At 32.8% G+C, this 19,298-nt stretch overlaps 1 protein-coding gene and 1 long non-coding RNA gene across 6 annotated transcripts in view; one reads left to right on the plus strand and one right to left on the minus strand.

The window, feature by feature from the left end:
- The window catches only part of wts (serine/threonine-protein kinase warts), a 28,923-nt gene that overhangs the window by 2,961 nt on the left and 6,664 nt on the right, over nt 1-19,298 (plus strand). For all 4 annotated transcript variants that reach the window (XM_014231318.3, XM_014231317.3, XM_014231319.3 and 1 more), the window contains exon 2: nt 8,008-8,728. In XM_014231318.3, coding sequence (XP_014086793.1) covers nt 8,609-8,728 — 120 coding nt within the window. In that variant the 5' untranslated portion in view covers nt 8,008-8,608. The remainder of the gene's footprint in view (nt 1-8,007; nt 8,729-19,298) is intronic.
- On the minus strand, nt 6,472-7,847 carry LOC138855794 (uncharacterized). Of its 2 annotated transcripts, none has more exons than XR_011394915.1 (2): nt 7,594-7,847; nt 6,472-7,486 (listed from the first exon to the last, which is right to left on the minus strand). It is a non-coding gene; the product is annotated as an uncharacterized lncRNA (long non-coding RNA). The 2 variants fall into 2 exon arrangements; XR_011394914.1 differs by having other exon boundaries at nt 7,546-7,631.

Consider the following 19,298-nt stretch of genomic DNA (forward strand, 5'->3'; position numbering starts at 1 on the left):
TGTATATGTGCGCTTGTTGCATTAGTTTTGCTTTTGGTATTTGCTTTGATCACATTACTGTCAGTGTTTATGGGTTTTCTCTTTCTGCATTATTGCTTTTATCTTTGGCAATGTGGAATGATGTCGTTGCCATTGTAGTACTCTTAGCGAAAATGTTGCGCTTTGCAATTTAATGGTATGCGCTTATGCGCTTCATCTGTCAGTCATGTCATATTTTATGAAGTTTACAATTGGCCTCTTCTACTTTGTATGTGCGCAAAATTGTATTTGTAATATACTACCACTTTCAAATAATAAACAGTAAGCTAGGCAACACCAACTACCTCCGGGGAACAGCAGTACTGCATTACGTTCAGTAACAGGAGTCCTTTTGAAGTCACATCATTTACATAATCTGGCCTCGTATTCCTATCCCTCCCTCCCACAAAAAGACGGTTGTAAACATTTACAGAGTATAAAAGTTTTGATATGCTCAAATCTTTAATATTTCCTTGCATTGCCTTATTAACGAAATGCTAATTATTGAATTAAAAAGTGAAATATAATACTCGATTTTTGTTTAATTTTAATTTTATTAATTTATATATTTTACCCTGAACAGGGTATATTAAGTTTGCCACGTAGTTTAAAAAACCCAGAAGAAAACGTCGCAGACCCTATAAAATATACATAAGGGGTGATCCAGTTCAGGTACCCTACTTTTTTTTTTAAGAAAAAAACACAGAAAATTGAAATTTAATGGAGAATGTTTATTATCATTCGAAAGAACATTCTTTTCATTTATTTGTTTAAGATTATTTCTTTAAAATTTTGGACGCGGCTCCGTCCCAAATAGTTGGTTATCATCGTTCTCATCGACATCATTTTTGAAGAAATATGGACCGATGATTCCACCGGCCCACAAACCACACCAAACCGTTGTTTTTGCTGGATGAAATGGCAGCTCTTGATTCTCTTCAGGTTGCTCTTCGGGTTGCTTCCGGATTTTCTTGGAACTTTCAAGAGCTCATAGATAGATAGACAGATTAATTTTGAGGCATGCACCGCGACCTATGGTCTATTGTGCCCTCCCCTAAGTCATATCGACTCATCTAGCCCCAGCATGTTGATAATCTCCAATATTCTGCTGGGTGTCAAGAGCCCATAGAGTGAAGCGATGTCGTTTGGGATGGTCAAGCAGCTTCAGTTCTTGCACAAGCAGTATTTTGTACGCTTTCAATTTAAGATCTCGACGTAAAATGCGCCAAGTCGTTCCATATGTCAGTACGAGTTGCTGTGAACGGCTCCGACTCTCCACGGTCTTCGTGTACACTCTCTGCTACGGCCGCTATACTTGTATTTTCCCCACTGCTTGCTGGACGTGGTCTATTCGGTTGAATATTATCCAATAATGAATGCTGGGTCTCAAAATGGGGGATAGTGTTGCGAATAGTACGCTCAGTAGGCCGATTATATTGACCATAAGTTGAGCGAAAAGTACGAAACACATTCTTTACAGAACATGATATAGTTGAACGATTTGTAAACATTGTAAGTCTTTCCATGATGAAATGCCAAACAAAACTGAACAAAAGCGACATGACAGTTTGACACGAGTCACGCGTGATCTGTCAAAAGAATGCTATTGAAAAAACTACCTCTAGTGTCCTTTTCGTCTCAAGAAGTTGCTCATTTGTCGGAACCGCCGATATCGGACCACTATACTATATAGCTGTCATATAAACTGAACAACTAATATGCAGTTCTTGTACTGTGGAAAACTTTTTAACAAGGTAATTTTACGAAATTTGACATGGATTACACTGGTCTTAAGTGGCTTTGTTGCTCTAGGATCGTTTTTGAATATATTTGTGTCTACAGTTCATGAAAACAATGAATGGTTTTGTAAGACTTGCTATCGTTTATTTTTAACTCTTTTATTTTCATTTTATACTACAAAAATCAGAAAACATGAAACCAAATAACATATTTATTTATTATGTCAGTTTTGTTTTGAAAAAATAAGAATACTTTTATGTAAGCAGAAAAAGGAAAAATGTCAAAAACATGTGACATATTTCTATAAAATGTCTTTTATGAGTTCTTTCTTAATAATTTTCCAGTTTACAACATCTTTTTAAGAACCAGCAGTATACTACCATTATATGACGATCTCAACAACATTGATACCAATCCTCCATCACTTTTAGATCCTGGTTAAACTGCCTTTTCCTCCCTATAATTTCCAAAATTTTTGGAAAATTTATTCAGATGATTACGGACATAGCCTAACTTGAGACAGTTTGCCAGCATAATTTGCACAATTTCTGCATAATTTGGTATGTTACTTTATGGTTGCCTAGGAAATTTTCGTCTATCAACACAAAACTTTTTGACGATTCACTTTCCAGAACAGTCATAACCTTGATAAAATCTGTATCTTTCTGTATTTGCTATCTCAAATATTCCACCATTTAACTTTTCCATACTTTGGAAATATTGTATAAATGTCACTAAAACAATATTCTTCCACTTGATCTAACTTGATCGCCTATTAAATCACTGAGTTCATTTTGAGAAAATAATTTTGGTGTAGATGTTTCACACTCTTATTCATATCCATTGGTAAACTGTACTGATATCTGGGTATTTGGCAACATCATTGTTTCTTAGTAGTCTGTGCTAATTACTTTTGAAACAAAAGTGAAATTTTCATTGAGTTAAACTGCACATTTTGTAGAGTGTAATTCTAGATATGTCCACGTTTCATTTTTAACCTTAAAACTTTCTAATTTTTCACATATTTTCGATAAAGAGCCTGAGAATGATATTTGTATGCGCGAAAGGTGCGCAGAACCCTAATCATGACTGGAAAATTAAATTTTTATTACTAACAAGCTGATATTATCAAAATATTAGATATGCAATTATCTTAAAAACCAGAACACATTCAATATTTGCATGTATAAGGTTGTAATCTGGACACTTGAAACCATCAAAATGTTCTAAGATATCCAGAGCCATAAAAAAATTTGTTTTTGTAGAGCTTTGTTATCTGTACAATCTCCGAACAAATTGTTCAAATCGGGCCACTATATCATATAGCTGCCGTATAAACTGAAAAATACCTATATCAAGTACTTGTATTGAAAACTTTTTTATTTGTGAAGGGTATAACGTTACAAACGAAGTTAACATTATTTTTTTCCTTTGTATTTAAAGAGTTTAGTTCAAAATATACTACCGAAATATATAAAGACTTTTGTTTATCGAGTATCTACAAAGAGCTGATATTTTCATCATCATATTCTATATTATTACACCGATATAGGTATGTATGTATGTATTTATTCATCTGAAGACTTCTACTTTCGTCTACCTTCCGTTTATAAAATTTTCGCTCACGCAGCAATTTGGTATTCATTTATATACATACATACAAACATTTATAGGTTCATCATATAATGTGTGTTTTCTGCTTTGTTGATGTGACAACTGGCAGTGTCCATTGTCCGCTGTCTGCATATCGTCAGTGGTCAGTCAGACAGACAGGCTGGTGCGCACAGTTGTGTGATCGCTTGGGAGCATTGCGTTCGAAAGCTTAATTGTAATTGTTGTTTTAATTTGTTGTTGCTGTTGCTGTTGCTAGTGCAAGTAACAATTTCATATTGCGTGCGAATAGCTCATGAATATTTCATGTGTGCGTGAGGCGAGAATAAACACAACGATCAATGCAATTGAAAATAGAAAAGCGTAAAGCGCAAAGGCGAGCCGAAGTAAAAAGCAAGAAAAAATGAATGCACGAAGAAAACGCAGAACGCACAAATGCCGAACTTTGCAATAATTATCAGCAACTAATTCTATTTTTATCCAGCGCAGCGCTGCTCTAGCCAGCATGATGTTTGGCAGAGATACATACATACATACATATACACCCTAGTACGTGCATACTTACTATACTATATGAGCTGTGGCGATCACCCGGTTCTGCTTGGTGACAGTGTGTCAATTACTCCATTTCACTGTAAAAATTATTAGATCACGTAAAGAGGGACCGGACCAACTTTTTTTTTTTTTTTTAAAGAAATCTTCCGAAAATAATTAGTAATGAGTTTTAAAGTGGTTTTTAAAGCAATTTGGCGTGGTAATTCATGGATGGAAGTTTCGAAAGTAATTTACCGTATGACCGTACCGTATTCAGATGGTATGCAGAGTTGGAGTGTATGATTATGTACGCAATGTTAAATGGGTCACTTAGCATTTATACTCTTGCAACATGTTGCTAAAGAGTATAATAGTTTTGTTCACCTAACGGTTGTTTGTATCACCTAAAAATAAACGCGCTCTAATAGGTTTAATGTATATATCTCCCAAACTATTCAAGCTATAACACCCAAATTTGTACAGGACATCTCTTACGACAGCATGAAAATAAGTGATATCGGATGATAACCACGCCCACTCCCCATATAACCGTTTTGTTAAAAACTACTAAAACTGCGATAAATCAATAATGAATTGCGCCAGAGACATGAAATTTTGCATCCGAGATGACAAAAAATAGCTTTAAAGGAGCAGGTGTCAAAATTGCACAATGGACGTAGCACCGGCCACATTTAGGTGAAATCACATATCTCCGAACCTACTCTACCAATTTCAACCAAATTTGGTACATAAGATTATTTTGACATTCTCATGTAACAGTGCCAAATTCTCATGTAACAGTGCCAAAAAAGGGGAAATCGGTACTGTTCGATACGCCTACTTCCCAAATCACACAACTTAAATTCCATTTGACTTTTTCACTTTCCAATATACAAATAAAACTCTAATCAATTAATCGGGATAAAAATTAGCACGAGTATTTCCTTTAAGGTATGTCATCTTAGGCCTAAAAATTATTAAAATTGGGCCATAACTATTTAAGCCCCCAGATACCGGAAATGTGGACCCCTCAGCCTATGGCTGACTTTTTGTCGAAAATTTCGGTCAATTCGTTAGATATATAATTGAAATTCGGGACAAGCGTGTTTTTCTAATAACGGTATATCTTTGTGCCTAATGTGGATAAAATCGCGCGAAAACTTGCCTTAGCCCCCCATATAACTGATATTCACGATTTTGAAACGTCTGGCTGACTTTACTTCATATATATGCTTATATATATTTATAAAATTGCTTAAAAATAAGTTCTCCTATACCATGTATACCTGAACAATGTCAAAAATTAATACAATCAGCACTTCCGTTTCTATGCTACTAATGATTTTAGTATAATTTTCCTGATAGAAAAATTCCTAAAATATAGTAGTAAAAATAAGTAAGTACCAAATTTGATTGATTTCATCGAACTATAAAGTTGAACCTTTTCGCAACATTTCTTAATATAAAGTTTTGCCAACACTGAAGTTATTTCTCCGGCTTTGATTCTTGCAAGTTGCAAGAGTATGAAATATTCGGTTACACCCGAACATTCCTTACTTGTTACTTTTTTTTTTCTTAACTTAGAAGGTATTTCCTTTACTACTTATTATCGGTCACTGTCGTTGAGCTGTTGTAAATCCGCTTTGTAATTATTTAGCTAGCTGCCAGATTCAGTGGTGAAATAGTACACTCTATTACTTATGCATATTATATACTTATATGTGAGGACATTTACATTAATTGTAATAAATGATCGTTTGATCGTATATACAAGGATAATTTAGGTTGATATAAATATGTATAGTTATGTTCGAATAAGGATCCAAAATCGCCATACACAATCTTTATTAGATGACACGAAAGTACCCATGTATTTATGGCCAATTGACGTACACACATTTATCTTTCAAGAGAATATTATCAAGTATTTAAATATTTCAACTTTGTTTCAAAGAAGGTTCTTCTGAACGTAAATATATAAAAACACCACATACAATGTACTACAGTCAAACCTGGTTAAGAGAGAGTTCAAGAGACCACGATTTTTTTCTCGCTTATAGAGGTTTCTCACTAAAACGACAACACGCTGATTTTTCGTTTAAACATTATAAGTTGTTGTAAGAGCTGTACTGTTCGTGGCAAATGATATTTATGAACTGCAAAAAAAATAATGAATCATACATAGGAAATTTGTCGCTTATAAAGGTTTTGTATTTACCTCTCAGTTATAGAGGTCAGAGTGGGAAAAACGACTGTCAATTATGGAGGTTTCTGTTACTCACACTTAGAGGCTTTTGAGAGGTCAAAGTTCGGGTCCTTAGAATTATTCTCACTTATAGAGTTTTCTCGCGTACCCAGTTCTCTTTTACTGTATAGGTTTGACTGTATATACACCTATTTGCGTAACTTCATACAACAGATTTTTAGTGTAATAAAATCTGAATATAATTTATGAAACCACAAAGCGTTCCTGTCTGAGTCAATGGCTGTATTTTTGTGCCTGATGTAACATCTGTAGATTTTTGTTACAATATGACGCTTGTGGATATTATGAATAATCAATGTAAATCAGCTTCATCATAATAGTTATGATGATTAGTTTTATTTTCATTCAGTTACTTTATATATATACATTATAAGTATAATAAGTCTAATGAACATAATCAGCATAAAAGTAAGCAAACATCAGCTGAGTGGTAAAGTATAATTCAAGCTATACAGAAACTTTGCTAGCTTTCATTGCCTTACAGAAAGGTGCACTCCGAAGTTTTAAAAATTTAACAATGTATCCAATGTTTTGAAATTGTTGTGAGAAATCATTGGAAAAACCTTTGCTTTCTGATCGCATTTTAATACACCTGATTCTGTTTTTACACGGTTTGAAAATAATTTTTGTGTACATTTTTTAGACGATTTTATTCCGCCTGTTTTATTTAGCATGATTCAAAATTTTTGTGCTTAAATTTTATTTGTCAGATTTAGTTTTTACGAAATATATTTATATCGCAAATTTAAGAGTTATTCTGCAATCAGACGTTCTTGGTAAATACATATTTTATAGGCAAATTTGTTTTTCCAAAGTTACATTAAATTTAATTTTAACGCTTAAGGTGAAAGAAAAGCCAAACAAATGTTTAATATTTAATCAGTTATTATTAACTGTTTTACATAATTGTTTTTAGTTCCTGAACTTGCCACACATTTAATTTACATCACTTTATGCTTAGAGTGCTTATATTTTTGTTGTTATTGTTGTAGCGGCAGAAATCTGTCGAGTTGACAGTCCTTGGCCGAATAAAATCCGGGTCTGTTCCGGTTACGTAAATCCGACCGTCGCGGGAACGGCATCTTTTTGCTTCAATAACTACAAGTATGCTTGTCTAAGTACACAATTTATATGTATGTGATTTGATAAAAAAAACATTACTATTTGTTCTTAGAAAATCCTTGTTTTTCACAAATTCTAACAGGTTTTAAAGATAAGGAACCAATCACCTAATTTTGCATACGATCAATATCTTTTTTACACGGTTTTTTCTGGAACCAATTTACCGCTTGTGGCCCTGTGTTCCACCTAGGAACTCTGCGAAATATATATACATATATATAATATAACGTGTAAAATCAGAATTAGTTGCATACATATATAAGTATGTATGTATATGCTTTGACATCTTGTGATTTCCTTACTAGTTTCTGTAATTTTTGTTACTTTTTGTTTAATGCGTTAAATATGTGTGTATTTAGATTGTTAGCAATGTCAACTGAATATTTCAAGCCGTGTTTGATTTATAAATTTACATTTGCCATTCGATAGCTCAAATGTTTATCTGTGACTCATAAAGTTGGCATCTTCTGTATATTCATATATGCACATACATTAATTTTAATAAACACGCCCGCATAGCTATATGCATATGTATATTTTTTTGTTTACATATTAATATAAGTTCATTAAGCGCAAATTACTGTACATACATACAGCTATGCTGATAAAATATTTCCGAAATCCTCACCCATTATTTATTTATTTTACATTTTAGTTTACAATAACTACGAAACCGTACACCCTCTAAATTTTCTATTTTATCTGCCTATTTTCAGAACATATCAAGCTGCTGAATAGCAAAAGCACGCAGCCGTCGAGAGGAATGCGCAACAAACCGTGTTTAAGTTTTAGCAAAATTGTTGTTTTGCCCTGTTGATAAAGAATAAATGAAAAGTGCAAATATTGTACAACAAAGAGCAAAGCGTTAAGATGCTTTAGTGATGTGCATTATTATGCAAATTCAGTGTTTTTAGTTTAATATCGCTTCCAGAATTTGCACGTTGAAAATATTTAAAAAAAAAAAAGAGAAATACTTGGAACAAAAACACAAAAAAAGAAATACTACTTGAATGTGTGTGTTGTACCTCGCTTTATCACTTACCTTTCCTTATATCTCGAACAAGTTATCTTGATTAAATATTATACTAAGAATACGGCGGAATCAGCTGCCGGCAAGTCAACTTAAAGTCTGAAAATATATACATACATAGTTAAGTGAAACTATAGTGCAAAATTTAAAACGTGTCCTAAGTTGAAAAAGAAGAAGAAACCAAAAACAACTCAGACGTATCTAAAGACAACAACAAAGGAAAACCGTAAATTTTTTGGTTTTGTACAAGTTAGTTGTTTGTGATATGACTGCTAAATATCACAAGAATGCATCCAGCGGGCGAAAAAAGGGGTCGCCCCAAAAATAAATACACAGCTCATGCCCTCGAATCTATTAAACAGGATCTGACACGTTTTCAAGTACAAAGGGACAATGGTGGAGCACAGGTGAGTGAAGAAACTAGATTTATTCCATTTGTTTTTAACAAAATAGATTTAAGCAGTTAAACTTAGTTAACTGTAGTCGGAAATTTTAGCTATGGAATGTATTTTAGGTTTGGTTCATACATATATACCTATAATGCAATTTTGTTTTTAGTTTTTATGGTTCTTCAAATTATAGCGTTATTCGAATGAATTCTTTAAATCTCTGTGTCAAGTTGGTAAACGGTATATTCATTTAGGCTAAATTTATGACAGCATATTTGGATAAGAGAGAAAGTTTTAATACCACATTTAACTTACTTTTTCATTAGCTATATACATTACATACCTGGAGTAAAAACAACAACTACCACTGTTTGTCTGTTTGTCCAAATTCAGGTTAAACGTACCACAATTGACCCTTTTTAACCCAAAAACGGTTAGTGGGTGAAAAATCTTATGGCTCGGGTTGAACAATAAACCAACACCGGCTATGAGGTTGCCATGCCGACTAGCTGCGTTTATGACCAGCAACGTTGGATAAGTTGTATGAATCTCGATGTTCACGTATCAAAATCTCCTCTGTGTATTTTTACTAACCCATGAACTTTTCAGTTTACTTATGGCACTTTTACAGACACACATACCGGCACAAACTCATTTCATTTTGAAAGAACTAATTTTATTTGAGCGAAAAAAACACTACTCTTGTCATAAAACAGCTGTTGAAAACGTTGACATGCGGCAATTTCAGTAATAAATTTATGCTTGTGCATAAGTCTATATGGATGCAGCTTAAATTAACCTGTGTGCATCATATAGTGTCCCACATGTGATCTGACGAAGCAAAATCAATTTGAAATTTTACGACTTTAGCGGAAGCTACTGTTTTTGCAATCGTTATTTACAATAATCTGTGCTCAATGGACTTATTTTATGTCTACACCTTTTGGTTCTTATTGCTGCATTTATTAACATGTGTATACCATATACTCAGCAGCAATGTGTCTCTTAGCCGCTGTATATCTACTCGTATTGCCCCTTTCGGTGTTGTATTGTAGTTGCCAAAAAAATTTCGCATGGCATAGCAATTATGTATTGTAAAGATGACAGTAGTAAATAGCAAATACGTTGACGTCTATGGCATTTCAGCGAATGACTGCAGCAAGATGGACTTAGATATGCAGAGTTCCTCTATAATCGATTTCTGTAAAGCATAAAATCTACACCCGAAACCGTGAACTTTTTCGTTTGCAATTTTGCTCCATTATTTTCATAGCACTATGGTATATGCAGCATGTGCTTACATGGGTAGCTAATTTTTACAGCTATGGCAAATTTATAATTTACGTTCTTAAAAATATGTGCAAATATTTTTTTTAAGTGCTAATCATGTAATTTATGAATGTAATTAAGAGTTGTCCGAATATTACCATATTGAATGCATTATGTCTCCAAAAGTTTGCAGTTATTTGGTACAAACAAAATCTTAAAACCAGTGCTTTTGAACACGAAATTAGTCATATCACCCGGATAATGTAGAAAGTTACCGGATTTGGCCATTAAAAGACTTAAAACCGTTACCTAATTTTTATTCAATAGTTTTAAATGCTTAAGATAAACACATTGGCAGAACAAAATTCCGTCTAGCAATTTTATTCAAGCCACGCCGAGCAAGTAATTTATTTTCTGAATGTTTCTCCACAATATGTAACCGGAAGTCATAAAATCCTGCGCATTACATTCATATTAAAGTGTGCAGAGAAATTATGAATAGGGGTATTTTTGAAAACGTCGTTTAAGCGCTTATATCTACTTGTGAATTTCGAAAAACTGAACTTTTTTGCATATACATCGAATGTACATATATTTATAAATATTACCAGAAAATTTTAAATAGTTTCGGGTATGAGTATGAGCATATTTGTCCCACAACTTTAAACGCGTTTACTCGTTTTCAGGGTTTTTGAGGTAAATTTCTCTGAACCGGTTGAAACGATCGATTTGAAATTTTCACACGAGCTTTCTAGAGTCATATTTGTAATAATTTCGCTTCCTTAAGCTACTCTGAAGTGGAAATTTTTTCGGCAGACTAGCCCATGGATCATTACGTGTATTCATTTATAGTAATAATAAATTCTTGTCTTGTTTTTGGAAATTATAAGCAGAAAAACCTTTCTCACCGCCTTACATTTTTCTTCGGAGATGCTACTGTAGATCGGCTACGGGATTCAAAATTTTTAAAAACGAATCGTCGATTATTAAATTACATTAAATTTTCGAATTGGGCTTTTTTATTATTTATTTATTTAAAAAAATACGTGTGGCACTCGGGGACTGCCGCGGTAAAGCTATTGCATAGCATTTTATATCAACTTATGCAGGTATAATTATTTATTTTCTTTTAGCTTGTTCAGGTTTATGGTAACTGAAATAAGAAACATAAGTTTGAGACTTGATATCCTCTAAATGTCTGGAAAATATCGCGCCAATGGTGGTCCCATATTTTGTTGTGGATTCTTGTGGATCATTATTCATTTTCAAATTAATTTTTTCCGAAAAATGTCAAACTCTGATTTTATCAGCGAAGTTGATCTTGAAATTGCCAGCCAAGATAAGTGGAAATTTATTACCATTGATAATCCGATTGAAATACATAATTTGATTTGTATTGTTCAATTCTAACGAGATACTGTTTCAAAAGGTGGGGTAGCTATTTACCAAAAAAATATATTATAATAATGTTACTAATATTATGACTTCGAATATTGAATAATTATTTTTTATTAATTAAATTTTTATTAAATTCCACTGTTTTTTTTTTGAAATTAAAAAATTTGTATCTTAAATATAATTATATTTGAATCCCCCTGCTCTTCAATTGATTTGTTCCGCTTGAAATATGCGAAAATACGCCTAAAAGTATGCAATAAAATTTACGCATACTTTGTGATCGTGTTAGGTTTATTTCCGTTTAGGAATTTTTTTAATTCGGTCAGCACACTCAAAGTCCACGATAAAAGCTATGCAATAGCTTAATAAATACAGTCTGCAAAATACACAAAAAATGCATTTTTTTCTGACTTGCAAGTGGATATAACCCCTAAAAGTATCGTCAAAAATTAACATTTCACAAACATGTACATATGTATATGGTATGTACATATCCTTTGCAAACATTTTTGTACATATTTTGCGTCTATACACACCTCAGGATTATGCAAACTTTAATATATAACACGTCGTTCTTCTCTGACACATAAATTTGTATATTCAATGCTTAAAAAAAAAACTTTGAATAAAATTACAATATAAGTCCTCCAAATTTGGCGGCGAACTAAATACATCACATTCATACACGTAAGATTGCCTTATGTGAGTGCCCATAGCTGTTGCGGCCGGTGCCGCCGTCCCTGCTATTGCATTTGTTGTTGCTGCTGTTAATCACATTGAAATTCAAATTCGAAATTAGAAATACACTTTCGATAGCGCTAAATTTGGTTGGGCTGGATGATGGTATTGTAGTTGCTGTTGTTGTTGCCGCGGTGTAATGTTGACGTTGTTTTAGTCGTCTCTTGTGGCCATGGTGCTGACTTGTAAGCCAACATTGTCGCCACAATCAAACGTCAAACGCTAGAAGCCGTCATTTAAAATACGTATTTGTGTATGGTGATTGTTTATGATTAGTGATGCCTAATGGCAACTATAAAGTAGCCAATTTGTATATAACTATATAGGTACATACTCTTACATACATATACAAGTATATGTACGTATTTACCAAGAAAACAATTATAAATTCGAGACACATAAACGATTTATTGAAACGACCCAAAAATGTGTGGTCACCAAGGTATTCTTTGAAATAGCAAACGCCCACACATTTCACAGCAATTAAAGACACAATTAACTTATCAACGCATTTTGCACAAAACTGTGACAAAAATAAAAAAATTATATATACATATCTACATACTTTCATATGAGTTCGTTAAGCGCTGCCAAAAACCTTTTCAAATAGTCAAGCGAACGCCCTCCGGGTGAGCCCACAAAATCTTCATTTATTGTTCGAATAAATAAAAATACGTCAAAACAAAAGGCAATTGTAATATGTATCTTTATATGCGCGATGAGACTAGCTCTACATAGTCAAACTTCTATACAAAAATATTTATGTACATATGTACAATATGTTATGTACACTAGCAGTCAATGAAGTCGTTTCACCTTCAATGCATTTAAATTTAACAGACAAAATAAAATTCAACTGAGCAGCTGATTGTGTTAAATGGCAACAATCATATTTTTCTAGATTTTAATTTTTTCTAATTAAAATTTCATTTTTATAAACAGTTAATATATGATACTTTTTGCTGATGAAGAAACACGTGAAAATATAGCTTCTAAATGCCAAAAAAACGTGCGTATAATGGAATTCCAATAATTGAAGTTCGAGAGTTTACATTTTATACAAAGCAGTTTAGATTTAATAAATGAGAAAAACAAAAGTTTCTAACAATCGGTAGTTCACAAATTTGTTTCGAGAGATTGAGTTATAAATAAAAAAGTTATTTCTCAGTTTTTCGATGTTAGCCTTCAAATCGAAATATTTGCCTTCACAGATCGAATTTGAGCTTTTTTTGTTTTTAAACATTATTAATTATAGTATGTAAATTACTAAAAAATTAGAAACGTGATTCTGTTGTTCGCAAGTGTACCGAAAACCATGAATGCATATGTTTCTTGTGTAGGTGTGTGTAGAAATAGCAAACAATTATTGAATTTTATTCTACTCAGCTCGGTTCTTATTTCGAATATTCTACAAACATGCAGACATTTTTGTTTCTCTGATCACATTTTGTGCTCTGATTACATAAAAGCTTAAATCGATTTTGCGTAATTTTGCATTTATTTATAATATATTTTTTTAAATTTATGTTTCAAAGAACTTTTGTAATAATGGTTGTAATATTAGAGATAAATTGAGCTAAACATAGAAATTAGCAAGAAAGTGGTTCTGAAGGTTTCTTAATTTTATATTTTGGATAGGAAAATAAAATAATAATCAGGGATGTAGAATCTGATAGTTGCCGGAATCAGAATTGAAACCGATAAAAAAAATTAGTAAGTATCATGAATTATTGGTTTAAAATTCGAAACAGAAATTGTATCGATTTTGGTTGTCACGGAAACCCATTTTATCGGTTTTGTTATCAGAAACAGAAATCAGATTTTAAATCAAAGTTAAGAAATAATTTTATATTATTGTTACGATTTAATTTATCGTTATTTTATAGGGAAAAACATAATAATAAAACACAAAAGGACATAGATATTGAGTTTATGCAAAAAATTTAGATATTTTAAGAGAATTTTTGCGTCTTTATTCAGTCGATAATGTGATATAAATATGTAAATCTGTAAAGTAAGCATGTATACAAAGATAAATATGTAGTATGTACAAGTAAATGAAGCCAAATTCCACATGCGACACCCCTGTTGCTTTAAGTGGATTACTATGATCTTTTAATATCTTCCTTTTAGTTTTTTCGTTGTTTGGATTCGTGGAACTCATTATAACCTTAAGTAAACTCTATTCGGTCTTACAAATTTATCAAACGCTTCCAAATTTATTAATTTGCAAATTTTGTCACAATAGTAAACAGCTAATTCGAATATTGATTTTGCATATGTATGAAAAGACGGAAATCCAATCAGATTCAGTGACACCATTGAAAATCAGAATTAGTTGGCAATTTTGACAACTACGCAAATCTGTATTGGATTCCACAACATTCCTGTACTTTTATTTAACTAATTTTTTCAGGGTTAAAAGGCATAATATCAAACAATAACATGAACAGTTAGTGATGTACTCAATGAATTCGCTAATGTCGAAAAAACAGTTTTGCTTAATTTTGAGTTGTGTCGCTTTGGTTTTTACTGATTGATATGTCTTTGTAATTATGTATAGCTTATTTGCATATTTCGCCTGCCATATTGCAGCATTTGTATTTGTATAACGATTTAGCTTATGTATATTTAAGTTTTGATAAAGTATTAAAATTATTTTCCTTTGCGAAAAATCATTTTCAGTTGAACGCGAAATTTTTCTGTATTAAATTCTTAGGAATTCACAGCTAAAAATAACACTCTTTCTACACTTTGCTGCTAATAGCAAAAAGACATTCATTCGTTGCAAAACTAAAATTTATTATTATTGCCAAGATTTTTTCTTTTTGACTTTTTTACTTTTTATGCGAACGTGAAAAAGGCGACCAACGCAACGAACAGTTTTCAGGTTCAAAGTTATTTCGGCCAAGGAGATATTGTATTTACATATACATATAGTATGTACATATGTATAAATAATATGTGCGAGTACAAGCAGGCGACATTTCAAATCGCACAAAAAGCATAAATGTAAATAATGATTCTAAGCCATTGGGCGCGTATTTAGATAAGAAAGCAAATATTATCAAAAACACAAGGCAAATTTATAAAGCATGCGAAAAATGCAAAAAGTAAAGACAAACAAGTTTACTACACATGCAACTGCTCCACAAGGCAAGCATATTGATGAGAAATTGAGAAATTGGGAATTTTATACATGCCATATTTGACTAACCTTTGAGTTATCATGATCGTTTAAAAGAACAAATAATATTATCAACCATTGTTTTTTTTTTTTTTTTGTTTTCATTGCTACTTTTGTATGTATGTGTGACAATTGTTATTTTCTAAGAAACAAATTAGTTTGAACTTATTCCAAACAATTGTAAAGGTATTGGTTCAAGTTAATCGAACATTCGTACGTGTTTTCCTGCAATAAAATCGAATTGTTTCAATGATTGTAATTCCCTAATCCACTTAATTGCGTCCAAAAGACGTAGCAAGTCTTAAGTGCTATTGATTAGCACCAATTAGTGTCATTGCAAACAATAACAGTAAAGACGCCTAATAGTAATTAGTCAGATAAACTATTTAGTGAGTGTTGTAAGTGAGTTAAAGTAAAAATAGACTTTCTTTTTTGCAGCCCTGACATGTATTTAATCGATGATTTGGGGGTTAAGCTGACTGGTCTATTTTCGTTCTACGTTCGCTCTTTTGGATAAAATAAAAAGCAGTAAACAAGCTGTTAGGTTCGTTCACCATTCATTAATGAAATTAGTTAGTTAATTATTATTATGATTCTTTTAGGAACTTTCCCTAAGCGATCTCAAATTTCCTGATTTTTTCAATAATTTTTTTTTTCAAAATCAGCAAGTTTTGTTTTTAACTATTAAGTATGACTTATTATTTAAATATCTAGAAATTTAAACGAAATTAGTCAAATGCAAAAAAGTAAAAACAGCATCTGATCAAAATTGAGTCAGATTGGCAAAAACACTACATATGTATTTCAATACAAACCTGTATTATCGTCTTCTAAATAGGGTACTGAGCCAATACAAGCATTCCAATGCTTAATCCAATTTTCCATACACTTGTTATAAGCCTCGGCTGGGATGGCCTTCAGTGGCATCAGCGTATTTTTTTTTTTCGGTTTCAGCTCATTTTTGGAGCACTATCCGTTAGCTTGTTAGACAATTTCGACGTCATATTCATAAACTCACGTCTCGCCCCAGTATTGATGCATTTCATGAATGCAGGGTTCTCAGCTACATTGTCAAGCATTTTTTGTGCGACTTCTACTCCACGTCGTTTTTGCAAAAGATTCAGGTCTTCTGGTACGAATCTAACATTAACCAAAATATGTTGAGTCGATCCATAAGAGATGTTGAGATCCCTTATAAAAAAAGGTTGTACCAATCTAGGAAATAACTTCTTCTAGATTTGGCTCGCGCGCGCAGTTTTAAGGAACCAATCCGGCTTAAATTTGGTATGCTCAGAAGTTAGAAGTCCTGTATAACCACTCAAATCCCAACTTTTCGCAGTAAATAAATAAAAAGGCAATAAAATAGTATCTCGTTCGAACTCGCTGTTTTACTTTTCAGCATGTATTCTCGGTATAAGGCTTGATATAATTTTCTAGTAGCAACTTTGAGAACGTTGATGTTGTCCAAGCTTTGGTTTAACCATTTTAGTTTGAATTTCTTAGGTTTACTTTGAAACTAGTGGAATTTTCGTTTCCAAAGTCCCTTTTTCGCCTGAAAGATTATATAGAATGATAATTAATATCGAAAAGCTACTTGCTATAGTCTGCCAAGTTTCCGAATTTTCGCATACTACTTAAATTTTTATATAGCCGATCTTATTTTACCTTATTTTAGCAATGTTAATCAGTATTATCACCATGAGATGCCGTATCTTGCTAATTACATTTGGAGATATCTTCATCACCACTATTATATCTACTGTATTGATTTGGATCGTAAAAGAGCTGCTTGTTGTCCGTCTGCACTGTCTATTTTGCTCCTCCAGTAATAACAACAACAACACTATCAAATTCATGGATATTTTCATTTTCATCTGTTTTGTTGATATCCGTAACAACGTAAAAGGGAAAATATTCTTTTTACCTTATGGCCGACTAATTTGTGGACCCTCTGTCTGTTGTTATTTTTGCACCATTTACGCTGCGGCAAAAGTATGCTTATTTATTTATTTATTTATGTATGCATGTACATATTGTGTGTATGAATATACTCACGTGCGGCAGTAAGTTGGCCGTCAATTGTTGGGGATTGCACGGCGCAGCAGCAGAAAGACTTGTCAAGTCGGTCGACATGTGGATGGTGGAAAAAAAGCGCAAGTTTTGCCAGCATTAAGCTAGGATACTCGCACCAGCCAAGGTTCGATTGCATTTTTGTGCTTTTGTTTTTTAACCAGTTTCTTCTTCATTTTTATGCGATGTTATTTTTATGATATCTCCTTTGTTTTTTTTTTGTTTTCTTTCTTATTTTCCATTGGTATGCTTCAAATTGTGTTCTTATATATTGTAAATACCCTTCAAGGTATGAACCAATATTAAATTTGAAGACATTTTCATGAATTTCAAAAATACTATGTCAGAAAAAGAAGCAATCATCTATTCTTTATAATCCTACTTTCTAAAAAAATATTCAAAGCACTCCAAATTTTAGGTCAATAGGATTTAAGTGTTATACAAAATTCACGTCACAGTTAATACAGTTGCTTCCCCAGTTTATTTCATTTATTACGGTTGCAATGCAAAAAATTTAATATATTTAATAAAAAAAAATGTACGTTTGCAAAATCTAATGTTTGATCTTTGGATAAACTCTCTTAATCTTCTAAATCCAAATTTATTTCAAATCTTAATTTACTACAGAAAATAAAACGTACCAAGTATCATACCATCGAGGGTATAATAACTTTTCGTCCGAGTCACGATACATAATTTCTTAGTAGTTTTATTTCGGCAAAGCTGCTGCATCGCACATTGAGTGTAATACAGTAGCCAATTTGAACCGAGCTAAACAGTGGAACGAAAGGCAAACATTCCCATAAATTGAAAACAATTCGCGAGGTAACAAAACCGAACAACCAAACAACCACAAAGCGCCAAATGGTGGGGGGTAGAGAGATGCGCGGAGGGTCTGACAGTGCACCAACGTTTGGCACAGTACCAGAGCTTAGCTGCTTGGCTGTGTCGTAGCGTGATCGCTGCACATCTGTTGTGTTCTGTTCTTCTTCGGGTTTGGAGCATCTCATCTATTTTGCTCTTGACTTTCAGGAATTCAATGTATGAAATTATTACGTGACGGCAAGAATTTCCCTTCGTTCATTTGCCGTCTCGTGCTGTCGTTTCGTCGAATTCCAGTCGGACAATCGTTTCGTATACGCTCGTCTGTGTTTCTCTATTTCTTGCTTACTGTGCAGGCGTTTTCCACGGAGTGACTCTCTACATTCACTCATGCGAGTGCACATATATGTATATACATATGTGCAAATATGTATATGTTGAGAAGATTATAGTATTTTTGTGAGCTGATTTGTTTTATTTCAGTGCATTTTTGCTGCATGCACTTACATATACATAATTACACACATATATAAATATCTGAAGAATGTAATATTCGTTCTTTTATTTAAAAAAAAGAAAACGAAATAAACTTTCTTATGAAGTTACAGCCATGATTCAACCTTAAAAAATGCTTACAAAAGTCACACACTGATTCTGAGCGATTTACTTTTCGAAGTGCCTCTTAACGAGCGTTACGAATTTCTCGCTTTTGTAGTATTTTCCAAAAATAATTCGTTTCTATCCAAGCTATAACCTCTATAGAGTATTCAGAATAAGTCAGTATATTTTTTTATTTCATATCTGATACATTGACGGAGAGGTGACTCTGCTTCAACACTTCAATCACATGTCTGCAATAGTGCTGTCTTCAGAATCGTTAACTTCATAATTATGAGAAGACAGGTCTTATTGTCTTTTGTTACACTTTGACTAACTCGGCCAAATTTCGACGACACTGGACATTGCAAGCTCAAGAAGCACTTTTTCAACATAGGTATAACCTCTTGTGCAAACTGCCGGTTTTGCGACATGGAGTCGAAAACCCCTGAGTAAGAGTACTTTTAAGTGCTGCCGTTCCCTTATTTTTTAAACCGCTCTAGTTTC

Source organism: Bactrocera oleae, chromosome 2 (assembly GCF_042242935.1).
Source record: "Bactrocera oleae isolate idBacOlea1 chromosome 2, idBacOlea1, whole genome shotgun sequence".
NCBI lineage: Eukaryota > Metazoa > Arthropoda > Insecta > Diptera > Tephritidae > Bactrocera > Bactrocera oleae.